Genomic DNA, 16,624 nt, shown 5'->3' with positions numbered 1-16,624 from the left:
AAAAACAATTCTCACACAGAAGGTACTCTATTTCTAGGAATCCAAGTCCTTTCCTCTGTCCAAAGACTGAAGACTTTGTTAACAGGAGAGAGTGAACAAGGGTAGCTCTTGGTATGACACTAGCACAAGACACACCGCATTTGCTAAGGGAAATTCTAGCAAGCTCTCTTAAATCCTACTCGGTGAAAAGAAGAAGTTCTCAAAGCACTGGCTCTAATATTCCTCTTCCAAACCTGAAATCCCCCAATGTATTAAGAGTACAAAGAGTAAAAGCAAAATGATCAACAGAAGTCTCTGGTTTTTACTTACATCTAAAGTGCACTATTCCACTTTAGAGAGCCTCTGACAGATGGACCAAATCTTCCCCAGTGCCTGGTATGTGTGAGGGGAGCCAATGAATATATGCTAAAGGATTGGTGAATGAGCAATTCATACTCAGCCCAGCCATCTCAGGGAAAAGTTTTCAGAACAGGAGTCATATTCATTTTACCCTCTGGGCTGGCCCCGAAGAGAACCAGTACCAGTCATAATCAAAAAACGGGAAGGGAGACAGAGCTCCCCCTTCAGGTATGGAGTCTCCCTGGTCTAAAGGGTGATTCCTCAATTCTAAGATTGAGAACTGTTTAACTAAACTGGTAGTGAGAATCAAGGATACCATTCTCAGCTTTTAATTAGATCTTTCACTGTGGCCATCTCTCAGCTCTGGATGGACCTCAGTTTGGCGTCGTCTATCTGTAATGTCCTGCTGGCAGAAGCAGCTGGCCTTGTGATTTTCAGCTGCTAGTTATTAGTTTTTTTCATGACATTTCTCAGATGTTCATGATTATATTCTTAATCCATGGGAAAAATGAGGAAGAGAACAGGACAAATATCTCATCTGAGGGCCATTAGGAGAAGTGATTAAAAACAAGACCCTTTCATAACCACTCCTTTGCTTAGCACCACTGAGTTAAGGCAGTTCATTTTTAGATTAGCAAACCAGTGTAAAATGTCACATTTCTTTTCATTAGTGTCACCTTACATAATAATCTGTCGTCTTTGAAATCTCTCTGTGCTCCTTCTCACTTATTTCCAGTAGGTTACAAAGTTCTGTTGATTCTCTCTCTCTCATCGTTTTGAGCCTCCCTTTTTTCCTGAACTCAGAGCAGCCATCTGGGTCAGCCGTTTATATGGTATGCTCTGCCTAACCCATTGCAACTGTCTCCTAAACTGTTTACTTCCTTGTGTCTTTCCATGATCAAATACATGCTGCACAATATTGCCAGAGTCATCCTGACCTTGTTAGACCTGCATAGGACATACTCTTCTTATCTACCCAGCATCTATTACTTCAGAAAAGCATTCCTCCACCATTGTACTAGTTTTCCTGCCCTCCCTCCACCCACCTCCCACCCCAACCACCTCACCCCATCCCCACCCATCACCAGAGATGGACACAGATAGGACCCAGGTCGGACCAAACTCCATCATCTGCTGTGAACCATGTGATTGGCCCAAGACTGAAAAATGAACTTGCCAATACTGTCAAGAAAGACTCTCTTCTCAGTGATCACATGCTCCAAGGACTAGCTGAGGCTGAAGCTATCTGGGACACCCTTTACCACAGAGAATAAAGTCTGCCAGAGAATAAAGCCAATACCAAGACAAACAGAGATCTCAGGAAGGAAAGGCTCCAACAATCTTGAAGATACTTTTGAGCCACGAGATCCTGCCATGCTTATACCACACTGGACTTACCAGTTATGTGAGAAAATAAATGCCTTTATTACTATAAACTATTCTGAATTGTTGCCTTGTTACTTTTGTGAACAAGAGTCCTAGTGCATACAACTTCATTACTTAGAAACCTTTGATAGCTTCTCACTTCCTACAAAAGAAAAAAAAAAACACACAACTCCTTGTCACAAAAAAAGGGGGCCACCTCAGCTTTCCAGCTTTAACCCTCATACCCCAGCCTCAAGTACTTCTTTCAAACATTAGAACAATAACAATAGATTCACTACCCTCTGCTATAGTCACCACAGGCCAGTCTGGAAAACTCCTGCCATACCATTGGTCATAATCTTTCCTAAATCTTAATTATTATTCTACTCTCTCCTTCATACTCTATCTTCCAGATCCAGCTCACCTTAGCACCAATATCATATTTTACATTCCGGCTTTTATATGTATGCATATCTTCCTCCAACTGGGACTGTGCATGCAAAGACAAGCTCTTTCTAAAGTTTAATCTCAGGCACCTGACAATCTGTTCCAAAGAACAGACACTCCACAAATGTTTGCAGCTCTGATCAGAAATGAGAGAATGAGGATTGATTATCTCTTAGGCTCTTAATTCCTCCTAACATTAACATTTCTCAAAAATTAACCGTATCACCATATGATCCAGCAATTCCACTCTTGGGCATCAAGAGTAACAAAAGTTTATGTTCACACAAAATCCTGTACATGAATGTTTGTAGCAGGTTTATTCTAGCAGCCAAAGTAGGAACAACCCAGACGTCCCTCAATAGGTAAATGGTTAAACAAACTGTGGTACATCCATACCTTGGAATACTACTTAGCAATACAAAGGAACACACTTAACTTGGATAAATCTTGAGAGAATTATGCTGACTGGAAAAAGTCAATGTTAAGAGGTTATATAATGTATGATTCCATTTACGTAACATTCTCAAATGATAAAATTATGGAAATGGAGAATAGTTTGGTGGTTGCAGGGGATTAGGGATACCGGGGTAAATGGGGAGGTGGGTGTGTCCATAAAATGGCATCACAAGGGATCCTTATGATGCTGGAACTGTTCTGTACTTTGACTATATCAATGACAATATCCTGGTTGTGATATTGTAATATAGCATTGTAAGATGTTGCCATTGGAGAAAACTGGGTAATGTGTACACAGGATCTGTGTTATTTCTTAAAACTACAAATGAATCTACAAGTCACACAAAATAAAAAGTTTAATTAAAAATAAAAACCAATCATAACCAAAATCTGAACCAAAAAACGGATACTCAAGGCAAGAGTGCCTCCCAAATAATCATAATTTCAAATAGCTCTCACAGTGACTAGTAACACACTAGGGTTTTGTCCACAAGAGGAAGGTTGTTCTCTCAAAAAAATGGTAAAGACAGGGATACTTGTCAACATGAGAGAGGAGATTTCTTTAAAAATGAAAGGATAGTGAGCTATTTTTAGAAATTGGGCTGGCAAATGAAATTAAAAATATTAACAAGTGAACCATCCTTGTCCAGATCACTAACATGGGACCCTGAGAGAGAGTCCATCTCTACAAGCGCACTGCTCAGACTTCCATGGGGATGAATAATAGCCACTGAGATGTGAAATCTGATCTGTTTGCCATTTAGATCCATGTGACTCACTGAGGCTAGCTGCACTCATATCTAAAAATACAGGAAATCTGCAGTCTAAGCAAATATGGCTCTTTTTTTTTTAATATTTATATCAGTCAGCCGCAAAGGAAGCTCTGCTGCTCAAGTGACAGAGACGAGGCTGAAATCTAGAAGCAATGAGGTTCAGAAGAATTATCTGCTTCCATACATTTTATAACACCTTCTCACTCACATGAGATCTGAGGTTCTCTGTGGGCCAGAATGATGCCCTTCCTTGGGCATTGGGTGTGTTCTACTAAATATCTGTCTCAAAAGAGGACAAGGGAGTCATGAGCTATTAAAGACAGAGTAGGGTGTGGTGGTCACATGAGTAGCCAAAAGCCACTGGGACCAACCATGGCTGAGTCTACAGAGGGTGTGGTGTCTTGGACCCAGCATTTTTTGTTTTGTCCAATCCCACAGAGAAACTCTTCCAGTAAAGCCTGCAGTCATGACAACTGGTAGTGGAGGGGGGGGGGCGGGGTTTGATTTCTGGGCGTTACCCATTGGACATTCTTGATTCCTTCCCAAGAGGCGGTCCCTACTCACGGACCTGGTAACTATTTCGAGTGGCTCCCCAGGGATCTGCCTGGCAGATCACTCACCCATCAGGACACTCAGCAACTTCTGCACTCTGGAGTTGACCCCCACAATTCGATAGAGTCCTTGCTCATTGATCCCTGAGAAGAGAAGCGGTAATGATTTAATTAGAGTACGTCAGGACACAAGTCAGGCCAACCCAGCCAAATGCACATTTTTTTCACTTTCTCAGCCCTTCTAAAAGCTGCTTTAATTAAAGTCCCCTGTCACTCAGCTCCACTCTTAGCAATGGAGTGGGATTTGGTACAGCTGTCGTGCTGCACACTTTAGCCCTTGTGTTAGTTTCAATCATCAGAGGGGAATGAAACCTTCCTCTTCTCTTGCCAAAGAAAGCCCCTGAAGAGTTCTGAAAGATGCAAAACATATTTTAAATATACATCGTATTTAACCAGTTTTTAATTTAAAAAGTAAAAAAATGACATGATAAAAATTCATACCATGGAAAAGGATAAACGCTTCACCATCTATTTTTACTTACAGAATGAAAATATTGCAGTGTAAGGACATTTTCGATTTGGGGGAAGGTAAGCCGAGACTGAGAAATTAGAAAATCTATTCATTTGTAAATATTCTACTTCTTTATAAAGAAAAAAAGAGTGCTTTCTTCATTCAACCCAAGAAAATGTGCAATTAGACTAGAAGGAGTTTATTTTCAGACATCCAAACAAAGAACCAAGAACTAACTCACCTCAGTCCTTATACTCATTTAAATACATGGGTTAGCTTATTACTGTTCTATTTATAAAAGGGAGTAATTTAGACCAAGTGGTTCAAAATGACTTTTCTTCTGTTAGTCTTTAGCCCATCATATCTGACACCTCTCAACTAACTCATCTCCTGCTTCCACTCTAATTCCCCTGAAGCCCATTTTCTATCTACTAGCCAAGGTGGACTCCTTAAAATATAAATCAGTTCCCATTGCCCTTTTTTTTTTCAAACTTTCCAATGGCTTCCCACTGCACGTAGACCACAATCTGTGTGCTACAAGGCCCAACATAAGTAAGCACTGGGCCCACTCGTGACTACATCCTCAGCCACCTGCGAGCTGTGCCAGGCATGCCGCCTTCCCATACCCAGCACACCAAGCCTTTGCACTGCTCTGTTTCTACCTGGAGTGCTCGTTTCCAAGACCTTTTCATTATTCAAGCCTCAGTTTAAATGCAACCTTTTCAATCTAAAGTCTTCTCTGACCAACACTGTTGGCCATTCCCTTATCCTATTTTTTTTTTTTTTTAAGCAGTTAACTTTATCTAAAATTATCGTTTGTCCGTTTCTTGTTTGTCTTTCTCCCCGCTACTAGAATGGAAATGTACAGTAATTCTGTCTTGTTCACCATTATATTCCCAGCACCTAGATCAGGATATGGCACAAGATAATAAGTGAGACACTGAACTATACTCCATCAGAACCCAAACAAAACTAAGACCTGAAAGAAATTCAGGAAAGGGCTGATTCTGCATGTCTTCCACCAGACCTGTACAGAAGTGGAAACAGTGAATAAAGGGAGATGATATTGAACAATAGGATTTCAAAGCTGAAAAGGACCTGTAAAATCATGTACATCATCTCGCATGGTTCAAAGGCCAGGAGCCCCTGGTCAAAAGCCAAGGGAGGGCCCTAGTTGCTCAGTGGCAGAACCAACGTGCAGTAATGTGACAGCTTGAAGGGCTTGTCCTTTCCAAAGCATCTTTACTTCTTTTGTCTTTTCAGGCCTGGGCTTTCCTGGGACTTAACACAAACCCATTTCCCACTGGACAATTAATGAACCCTGGAGACTATGGGATGTCTGTTAATCGCTGATTGCCATAAACACATGTGCACATGCATGCATGACAACAGGGAACTACCCACCACCTTCAACTACTTATACTAAAATGGTGCTTAACTCACACTGTCCTTATTTCCTCTTTGTGCTAACTAAAACTTTCTTAGAAGTTAAAACATTTCCATCCTCATTGTAGTAGAGGCAGGGGACAAGGAGGCAGAGGCTAAAAGACAGAAACCAACTGCTGAGTCTTTTCTACCCCCACTACTTATTGCATATATTTTCTGGTTTTGTATCAGAAAAAGTTGTCCTGCTGAGCTACTGGTTTGCATTTATCCCCCAGACTCGGTGAACTGTTTTAAAAGATTAGGTTTCCTCTTGGTTTTGGCTGCTGAACAACTGCAAGACAAACAGGTGGCCTACCTCAGGCAAGTAGATGAACTTCATGGGGAACATTTTGATTTGGACTCACTTGGCTCCATTTTTATGCATCTAACTTTGTTAACCCTGCATATCTTATTTCTCATTATTTTTTAAAAGTGAAAAACAAATTAAAACTCCTGTTAAAAAATTACCTTAGTAAGACATGCTCAAAAAATTAGAAACTACACTTAAGGCTAATAGATAAATCAAAGGAAGAGAGTAAAAAACTCCAGAGACAGCCACTGATAACACAATGATAGACGTGCCCACTCTTGCTGGGCAGGTTGTTTGGTAACTTGCATTATTCAATTAATAAATGTAATGAAAATCTTGCCACAACGATCAAAGTATTTCCATTGCATTTTTAGTGATTCAAGGTTTTGGTTCTTGTTTTTTTAACAGCATGGAGGTACGACTGTTGGTTTAACCGATTTTTTATACCTATGGCCAGTTTCTGATTTTCCACCTTAGCGAGACCATTGTGTAAACTCCTTTACAGCTGGATCTCAGCCCATATCTTTCAATTCCCAGAAATATCATCTATTTTTACTTTATATTTTATTGTTATATTTTACATATCTTTGTAAGCTGACAACTCTTTGCTGAAGAAAGGCATAGAAGAAACAAGTAATCATTTAAAAAATGTTTCCACGTATTAAAATAACTCCATTGGAAAGAACACCTTTTGCCTGGATACATGGGAGCAGAGTCTAAAGATGCTAGTTGTTTTGTTTTGTTCCCTCCCTCTCTAGGCAATGCTTCACAGTCGTAATAAAGAAGTTCACCTTTCTCAACTGGTAAGAGTTATGGATCCTGCTTTAAGACAATTCTCAAACAAATAAAAAGGACTGGTGGGTTGAGAGGTTGGAGAATAAATAAGATTCACATCTTTGACAATGGTTCAAATCAAATCCAGTGGAAAGATGGTTAACAGCTTTTGTCGGGGTTATAATAGACCAGTGCACTTGAAGCTCCAAACTGCCAGAACTGAGAGATCTCCTTTGAGGAAGCCTCTGAGGAGGGGATGGAAAACCAGCTTCCCTGATCTCAGAGCCTACTCCTGTGGACCTGGGAGAGATCGGTGCACGACAGGCAGAGCTTGACTGCAGCATTATTGCCGGAAATCAGAAACTTGATCTTGGCCCTTCTTGCTACCTGCATGGTCAGGCAGAGGGCAGAGGTTCTTAAACTGAAAAGAATTCAGGGAGTCTGGGAATTTGGACAGGAAAATAGTCGCATCTTTATTTTCACTAACCTATAACTGCAATTGAGCATTTCCTTCCATTACAGATGTAGGCAACAAATCACAGCAGCATTAGCAGAATGGTCAGCATTGGTCAGAAACCATAGTTATTTTCATGACACATGACAACTTTTTATATATACCTTAAAATATCGCTATATCCAAGGTATGCTAATCATTAGATTCACCACTCTATCTTCTAGTTATTTAATGTTTTAACACATATATTACTATGTCACAACTATGGTGTTTTTCTGTTTTGTTTTTTTACTATCGTGGTAATTGAATTTCAATACCTGATTTCCTTATCGTATGCATTTTATTCGTATGCATTTAAAACACTCTTCTAAGAAGAGGTCCCTAGGCTTCATCGACCAAAGAGGTTGGTGACATGAAATAGGCTGAGTAGCTCTGCTCCAGGGTACAACTCATGGAAACATACTGACCATGGCACTTGGGGAGTTAATGAGTCACTTAAAATCGGGAAACAGCAGGTTGCAGTTCTGACGCCTTACCAGATGCGTGACCTTCACTGAGAACAATGCCATCTGTTGATCTACTTTACCTCTGGTTTCCACAGCGTGGATGCATTTCCTGATTATGCTGAATCCAATGCTGTCCAACTGTGCAGCTGAAAGAGCAAGAGAAGGGCAGTCAAGATGCAGGCCGTGCAAATCAACCGCAGGACAAGGCTTGGCCAACCCAGGATGAATCAACCCCATGGTCTGGCCACGTATCCTTTTTATTTTTCTCACTAAAGATATAGGAATGATTAAAAATAGCTGCACCGATTGAGAGCTTACTATATGCCAGGGATGGTTTAAGTGCTTTGCATATTTTATATCATTTAATTCTTAAAGTAACCCCATGAGGTTATCCCCATTTTATAATTTAAGAAATTGCACACACACTGGTAAACCCCTTGCTGAAAGAGCAATGAGGCATACTTTAAATTGTTTTGTTATTAACAAGACCTGTAGGACCAGCTGCTTGCTAGTCTCCTTCAAAAAGCACAAATTAAGTGCTATAGACATATTTTACATGGGTTATCTCATTTATCCTCAAATCCTCCATGCTGATACACTGTCTTTAGCCCCATATTACCAATGAAGAAACTGAGATTTAGCAAAGCTAAATATCTTGACTGAAGTCGTAGAGCTAATACACAGGAGACTGGTTCAAGAGCCCCTACTCTCGGAGTCACCACCAAACTGTCTGAAATGTGACCATGAGTTAAAGAGAAAAGCATAATTCTTCTTGGGTGACTAGAAAAACAGAAAATTGCCCCAGAAGAGAATTAGAACAAACAAGTTACCTGTGGAAGAACCACTAAGGCATTAGAGGCACACACTGCCCCTCTCCTGGCAAATGGGAAATCAGCAGGTGGTGATAGAGTTTAAGATGCCTGCTCTTTGATTTTCATTTGCTCTGAAACTCACTAATGCCACTCAGAAATTAAATGACAAACAGCAGCAAGTTTTTCCATAGCACAGGACCAGTTTCCAACCTGGCAACTAGGCTGGATATCCACCAAACTCATCCCACACTTGGTTATCCAGGAATAGGACATGTGTGGTAATTTCTAAGAATGGGTCCATCTTTGACCTCCTTGGGACATCAGGCCATGACATTCTACGACCTTATGTTCAGAGTGGAGAAGGGAGTGGTGGAAAGTAGGAAGGTGAGTGTTTATAAATGATTTATATCAACTTGTAAAATACTGGAACTGAGCAGAACTTGATCTAATTCAAATTGAATCTTTCTCCAATGTTTAGCTTATATGGAAAACTTAGATCAACTGCAGACAAAAATCCTTTTTAAAAAGATCACTGAGAAGTCCCAAAATCAAACTAAAAAGGAATGCTAATTTCCCAAGTTTCTCTTTCCAAAGAGAAATAGCTTTTATACTTACATGCGTACTTTTGCTTAGTGGTACTTATAAACACACTTAGCCTCTGAGATAGTAAGTAAAATACCAGAAAATAAGCAGGAAAACAATATTTTTTTTCTCCCTGGAGACCACCTGTTATGTAAACTACTCTTGTTACTCCCTTAAAAGCCATAAGGAGCCTATTAATTCAACCTCTTGCTTTTTCTGGTATGAATCAGTATTCATGCTGTGCAAACTGTGATGTATCAAGCTTTGTGACTGGAACCTGCAAGCCAGATCTATATCATTCTTCCAAATTAAACTCAGTTAATGCCATAGTCATTTTTCAAATTTAAAAACTAGTTCAAATAGTCAAGCCAAATGTTTGCTGGAATCCAAAAGAGGAATTATTTTTTAATACAGCTTTATTGAGATATATTCACACACCCTACAGTCATCTATAGTATACAATCACTCACAGCACCATCACACAGTTGTGTGTTCATCACAAGAATCAATTTTTGAAACTTTTCTTTAATACAAAATAAAAATAAAAGCAAAAAAACAAAAAAAAAAAATCCCAAACTTTCCATCCTCTCCATCCTACCCTATTCTTCATCTAATTTTTGTCCCCATTTTTCCACTCATCTGTCCATACACTGGATAAAGGGAGTGTGAGCCACAAGGTTTTCACAGTCACAGTCACACTGTGCAAGCTACATAGTTATACAATCATCTTCAAGAATCAAGGTCACTGGGTTGCAGTTTGACAGCTTCAGGTATTTCCCTCTAGCCATTCCAATACACTAAAGACTAAAAAGTATTATCTATATAGCACATAAGAATACCCTCCAGAGTGACCTCTCAACTATATTTGAAATCTCTCAGCCACCAAAATCTTATTTTATTTCATCTCTCTTTCCCCTTTTGGTCCAGAAGATCCTCTCAATCCCACAGTGCTGGGTCTAGGCTCATCCCCAGGAGTCTTCCCCATGTTGCCAGGGGGATTTACACCCCTGGGTGTCTTGTCCTACAAGGGAGGAGGGTAGTAAGTTCACCTGCCTAGTGGACTTAGAGAGAGAGGGGGCCACATCTGAGCAACAAAGAGGCTCTCTGTGTGTGGGGGGGGGACTCTTAGCCACTATTGTAAGTAGGCTCTCTGCAGCGGCAAGCCTCACAAGGGAAAGCCCCCAGATTGAGGGCTCAACCCACCAAACTGGCAGTCCTCAACATTCGTGAGGAAATCAGCAATAACCCAGGTGGGGAAGTCCAACACTTTGCATTTCTCCCCAGTTAGAAGAGGAATTATTTTAAATGGCAACTTTAAGATATAATTCATATACCATGAAGTTCACCAATTTAAAGTGTACAATTAAGTGATTTTTAGTATAGTTACAAAGATGTACACTGATTACCACTATCTAATCCTGGAACATTTTCATCACCCCCAAAAGAAACCCCATACCCATTGTCAGAAACTCTTATATATCCCCTCCCCCAAGTCCCTGGCAACTACTCATCTACTTTCTGTGTCTACGGATTTGTCTATTCTGGGCGTTTCTTATAAATGAAATCACACTATATGTGGTCTTCTGTGTCTGGCTTCTTTAACTTAGCATAACGTTTTCAAGTTTTATCCACATTGTAGCATGTATCACTACTTTATTCCTTCTTATGACCAAATAATATTCCATCATCTTGTTTATCCATTTATCAGTTAATAGACATTAAGGTTCTTTCTACTTTTTTACTATTACAAAAAAATGCTGCTATGAAAATGTATGTACACGTTTTGCAGAGACGTATATTTTAATTTCTGTTGGCTATACACATAGGAGTAGAATTGCTGGGTCATAGGGCAACTCTAACTTAATTTTTTGAGAACTGCCAAACTGGTTTCCAAAGCAGCTACACCATTTTATATTCCCACCAGCAATGTCCAAGGGTTCTGAGGCTTCCACATTACATATACACATATTACATTTATTACTGTTGATCTTTTTTATTATAGCTATTCTAGTGGCGGTGAAGTGGTATCTCATGGTTTTGATATGCGTTCTCCTAACGACTAATGACACTGAGCATCTTTTCATGTGCAGGAGAGGATTTCCATTCCTTTATACGGTCAAAATAGTGCCTACTGAAAAGTATTTGCCAGAGAGTAGGATTACTTTTTGTACCTAGGGAAGATTCCAAAATACTTATAACTGACTCAATGAGTAGTTGAAGCCCTTTAGTTCTTCTTTTAAAAGATGCTTGAAAGAATCTTTTCATAGGGACTGAAGTCAAAGACGTTTGGGAGAGAAAGTATCATCATTTTTAGACAGTGCTCTGGAAAGCTGCTGAGACTAATGTCAAACTTCTTTGAGGCCTTGAGGAACACGTGTCCTGAGCCAAAGACTATTCTGCTTCCTTACCCCATGCATGTCAAGAAAAGTTCCACAAAATTGGGAAGAACCTGGCTGACGATGATGCCAGGGGCCAGAAGATACATGCTCGTAAAGCCATCAGCCCAAATAAAAGAAGAAATAAGGACTGAGTTAGACATCACCCTATAGCGGCTGATCAATCCTTGAACTTTTCTCGTGGAACTGTGGGAAGCTGGATCTTCTCCTAGGTAAATAATACCTAGTGGAAAAGAATAAGATGCAACCCTCCAAGTATATTCAGAAAAAAATTAAAATTCCACCAAACTAGAGTAACTACGTTTGGAATATGGTAAAGCAAAACCCCCATATTCAACTTTGGACTAAATGTTCTTTTTTTGATTTTCCCAACATTCGGGGTTCTCTAATTTGTTTTAAACCAGCAAACCCTATTTCTTGAAATACATCTTACATAGACTACCATTTATAAATGCATGTAATGCAGTACTTATTATTATATATTAGTTGTAAAAGTTCAAATGTATACAACATTTACATATTGCAAAACCAAAGGCTAAAAGCTGAAGGTAACTTTATGTGAGCCTCTGATGTATTTGAGTTGCATACTGACAATCATCATTAGTTTTGAAAACGGAAAAAAACGTAGAGAAATGAAATTCACATTGAACAACAGTTTCCCCAACAATGAGAGTTTAAATACAATTTAAAAATCATTGCTCTAAATCTATAAACTGGGACTGGTATAAACTTCTTTTACGTTACCCACTGCCCTGGCACTTCTCCCATACTCCCGTCCCCCTCTCTTACACACACACACACAGAGGTCGGACTCCTCTCATCAACTTGAGTTTCCTGCTGACCTCATGATTAGGCTCCTGTTAATTAATAACTGCTTTATTACATAACATGTGCACTGAGTACCACTAATGTGACAGGGAATACAGTGCACACATAAGCAGATAATTAGTCCTGATTTCTGCCCAGTGGGTACATAATCTAAGTTAACTGAAATCTCCTAGTTTAAAAAGTGAGTTCCCAATAAAAGGTTTAGAACACCATCACCACTGAGTAGAGTTTGCTAATGACAGAAAAAGTCTGCGCAGTCTGCCAGATGGAAGCGGCTGCCCTTAATCCCCTCAAACAGGTGATTCAGCTCTTTCACTGAGCCAAGGCTCAGAAAAGGTCAGGGATTTATTTGCATTTTCTATATCCTTATAATCTCCAGAAATAATCTCTCATTAAATATCTACTAGGCCTGCATTATTCCCTTAATTTGACCTGTGATGAGTTGTTGTGGGACCAGTGGCTCCCAGACAGGATACCCACTTTCTTGTGGCTAAGGTCTGGACTGGCTTGTCTTTCTTCCTTCACCTCAAGTTCAGCTCCGCCCAGGTTTACATACAAGGCAGCCAGACAGTTGTCATATAATGAATGTTCACAGAGCTTGCACCAAATACCCATGTTGACATCCCACGTTAGAAATGTGTCGTCTTCCTAACTTTCATTTCAAATTTGAAGACTTGTTTCTCTCTCTCCTTTTAGGGAAGGGAGGGAGCCATGGCTGCATGCATCCATTTTTACAAAGTTCTGTGGGGAATGCAAGAACACCAGTGAGTGGGCTGGAGCTCAGTTGACCTGGAGAACATTAGGGCACACCACAGAAGTGGCGAGAGGAAGCCTGGCAGACTGCTTGGGTTTGTGCTTTAGTGCTTAGTATATGAATTTTGGGGCAGGGGGTAGGTTAAATCCAGTAACTGTTTTGCTGCAAAAGGCTTAAAAGAACAATGCACTATAAGGTTTAATCAAATTTTTCTTGTCTAAGGGAAGGAGGCTGCCAGACAGACAGACATGAATTTGTCTACTTCTCTCCATCTTTGCAATCAATTTTCCAGCCCAGGCCTCCATCACCTGCTGCCAGGATGACTGCAATAACCTCCTAACTGGTCCCCTCACCCCTCCAATCTGTTTTCCACATTATAGCTGCATGATCCTAACACTATCTCCTGATTATAAAAATGCAAACACCCATTTAAAACACCCCAGTGGTTCCACACTGCTTTCAAAAGGATAACCCAGATCTTAACGTGGTCCACAGAACCCTGCCTGGTCTGGCTCCCACCTCACTCTCCAGCGTCTTCTTTTACCTCACTCTCCCACAGCTCTTAGCACCCCCAACCACACCGGCTTTCTTTCAGAGTGTCCAATTCACCACGCTTTTTCTCCAGACTCATCACAGGCTGGAAGTCCTTGGCCCAAGTAACTCCAAATTCTCTGCTCTCCCCTCAGTAATCTCTTCCTCCGGAAAGCCTCCCCTGACTTCTCCATCTAGGTCTTAAGGCACCGTCATGCACTTTGATACAGTACCCTTGACCTTCAGTGTATGCAGCACAATGGCAAATTTACATTTATCTTTATGATTCTGTGAAAAATGTCCATCTATGAAATCAGAATATGCACCCATGAGGGCCATGGTCTATGAATTTTTTTACTTATTTATTTTATTCATACTGTCTCTCTCTCTCACTGTTACCATAGTGCTGGGAATGAAGTAGAAGTGGGGGGGAGGATTTTTTTTTATCATGGATGCATGGATAGATAAATTCATCACTGAATGGTGGAGAGAGTTGTTAAGGGGCAGCGTGGGTAACCAGAATGGCCTTTCAAATTCCAACTGATACAAACCCTACGAGAGCTGGATGAGTTACTTAAGCTTTCTGGTCCTCAGTGTTTTCATCTTTTGTGAGGATATAAAGGTTAAATAAAGAAATGAATGGCCTGATCTAACCACTTCCTTCCTTCCTGCATCAATACAAAAAGGTATTACCACCTAACAGTACAGCCCCAAGAATGAGTCTGAAAGAAAGGAAAAACAAAAGCTGTACAAGCCAAGATTGAAACAGAGGAGATACTTTCAGAAATCTTTTGCTGGACCATCAAGGCATAATCGTGAATCTGGAGCTGACGGGGGTGGGGGCTCTTCCACATCACACTAACTGGGCCATCTGAACAGATAGGCAGAGGTCAAGGAAGCCCCTGGAAAACAGGAGCGTAACTGCAGTGAGTCCTTCCACAGAGCTCTGTGCTACCCAGGACCAGGAGCCCCTTTTCTGAAAATCACTGGCCTGCTGTTGCTGAATTCCAATCCTCAGTACTCAAAAACCAACATTTTTCATACTTACCAATCCATGAAATGCAAGAAGTAACCAAATCATCAATTTTGATTACAAGGGACAAATCCATTTCCAAAGGAGAGGAGCTGATCTACTAAATTAGTCCCAACAGGTATTAGAAAGGATTACCACTTTCCTAAAGCTGGTATTCAACAGGTTTCTCCCACTCTCAATTTTTCTCCCCACAAAACATTTTACTTTTCCTTTGATTAAAAAAAAATTTGTTGTGTGTGTATGTGTGTGTGTGTGTGTGTGTGTGTAAGAACTGGAATCTGCTAGATGTACTAGATATTTTTTTCATAAAGAGAGAAGTGAGAGGTAAAGAAAGCTGCTGCCCCATTTTTAATGTGGATGGACATAAGAGATTATCTGGAGTTGCCGTGAGCAGGACACACTTTCATGGGCAGCTCCAGGGGCATGTTCTCACCACAGAAATTTAATCAATTTTCCAATGTGATTTGCTCTTTAGAGTCTAGCCTGCCTTGCTCATTGTGAATTTAATCGATTTCAGCACCTTTAAAAACCATGAAAAACATCCACAATGAATTGAATACAAAATCCACCTGGAGATTAGAGTTCTAATTGGCTCACTTGCTAGTGGGAGGACAGGAGGGTCTCACACCCTTCTCCTGGCCCATCCCCACTTCCTGGCTGGGATGCATTCAGGGAAGTGGTATGGAGTATAAAGAAACCAAGGAGTTTTAAAGCCAGATACATCTGGATTAGAATCTTGTCGCAGCTACCTCTGGCCTGATATGACCTCAGGTGAGATGCTTCACCTTTCTGTAACTCTCCTTCCTCACCCTAATAGTGGGGAAAATCCAACTAGGTGTTGTTTGATCTTCAATAAATGGCCATTACCAGTATTATGTTATAACATCCTAATATCTGAATCAAACTTGCCAGATCATGAAATGCTTTTCATACTCCAGTTCATGCTAGCCTTACAATAATCCCATAGCGGTAAATATTGTTATACTCTCCTTACTAATAACTTCTTGCTGTGTTTTTGCACTATTGAGTATAATGAGGGATAATACCTCATTATACAATTTTCCTAATATCTCTCTTAAGTTTTTATAATGAAAAAGTCAGGCTTATAATATTGAATGGTAACAACAATGATGATAATAACATCAGCTAACATTTACTGACCACAGAATACATTGCTCTGGGCTAAGCACTTAATACACCCTCTAGTTATGATGATCATCATCACTGTCCCCACTTAGTAGATAAAGAAACCAAGGCAGGGGCAGGGTAAGGAACCTCTCTAAGGTCACAGAGTCAAACTCCGTGTGACCCCAGAACTCATCCTCTTCTACCATCTACTCTTCTGCTGAGATTCATGGGACTAGTCAGCAAGGGCCTGGGACTAGGGATCAGGTTTTCTGGATTCTGGCCTTTCCATTCCAGTAGATGTTCTCAAATCTAGTGGATAAGAAGAGAAGCAGGGCTGTGCTTGTTATAATGCAGATTCTAGGTCCATCTCAGAAATCATGCTTCAGGTAAGAGAACCACACGTGGAAAGACACTGTACTATATACCAAGCAATTAAAACTATCAACACCAAAGGCAAACAGAATTAGTTATTAGCTAATTGCCAGTATCTATATCACGTTTCCCACAATAAAGATTTGCAAATGCTGTATATCTCAACATGTAATGCTTATGCTATTGGTGGCATATGAACTCATTCCATGTGGTTCACAAATAAACATTTCAAATATTTATACACTTACTCTAATGGGTATTAAAAATCTACTGGTTA

The 16,624-nt window shown here is 40.2% G+C and overlaps 1 protein-coding gene across 8 annotated transcripts in view; it reads right to left on the bottom strand.

Moving 5' to 3' along the window:
* The window catches only part of ARHGAP26 (Rho GTPase activating protein 26), a 456,250-nt gene that overhangs the window by 176,362 nt on the left and 263,264 nt on the right, over window positions 1–16,624 (bottom strand). For all 8 annotated transcript variants that reach the window (XR_005211383.1, XM_037801456.1, XM_037801453.1 and 5 more), the window contains exons 13-14: window positions 7,992–8,057; window positions 4,001–4,075 (exon numbers count right to left, since the gene is read on the bottom strand). Coding sequence is in view for 7 of the 8 variants with exons in the window: in XM_037801456.1 (XP_037657384.1) it covers window positions 4,001–4,075; window positions 7,992–8,057 (141 nt within the window). In the remaining variant the exon portion in view is untranslated. The remainder of the gene's footprint in view (window positions 1–4,000; window positions 4,076–7,991; window positions 8,058–16,624) is intronic.

This window comes from Choloepus didactylus, chromosome 13 (genome assembly GCF_015220235.1).
Source record: "Choloepus didactylus isolate mChoDid1 chromosome 13, mChoDid1.pri, whole genome shotgun sequence".
NCBI classification, from domain to species: Eukaryota; Metazoa; Chordata; class Mammalia; order Pilosa; family Megalonychidae; genus Choloepus; species Choloepus didactylus.
Note: the sequence above shows the minus strand (reverse complement) of the source record. Positions and strands in the feature narration are given on the sequence as shown.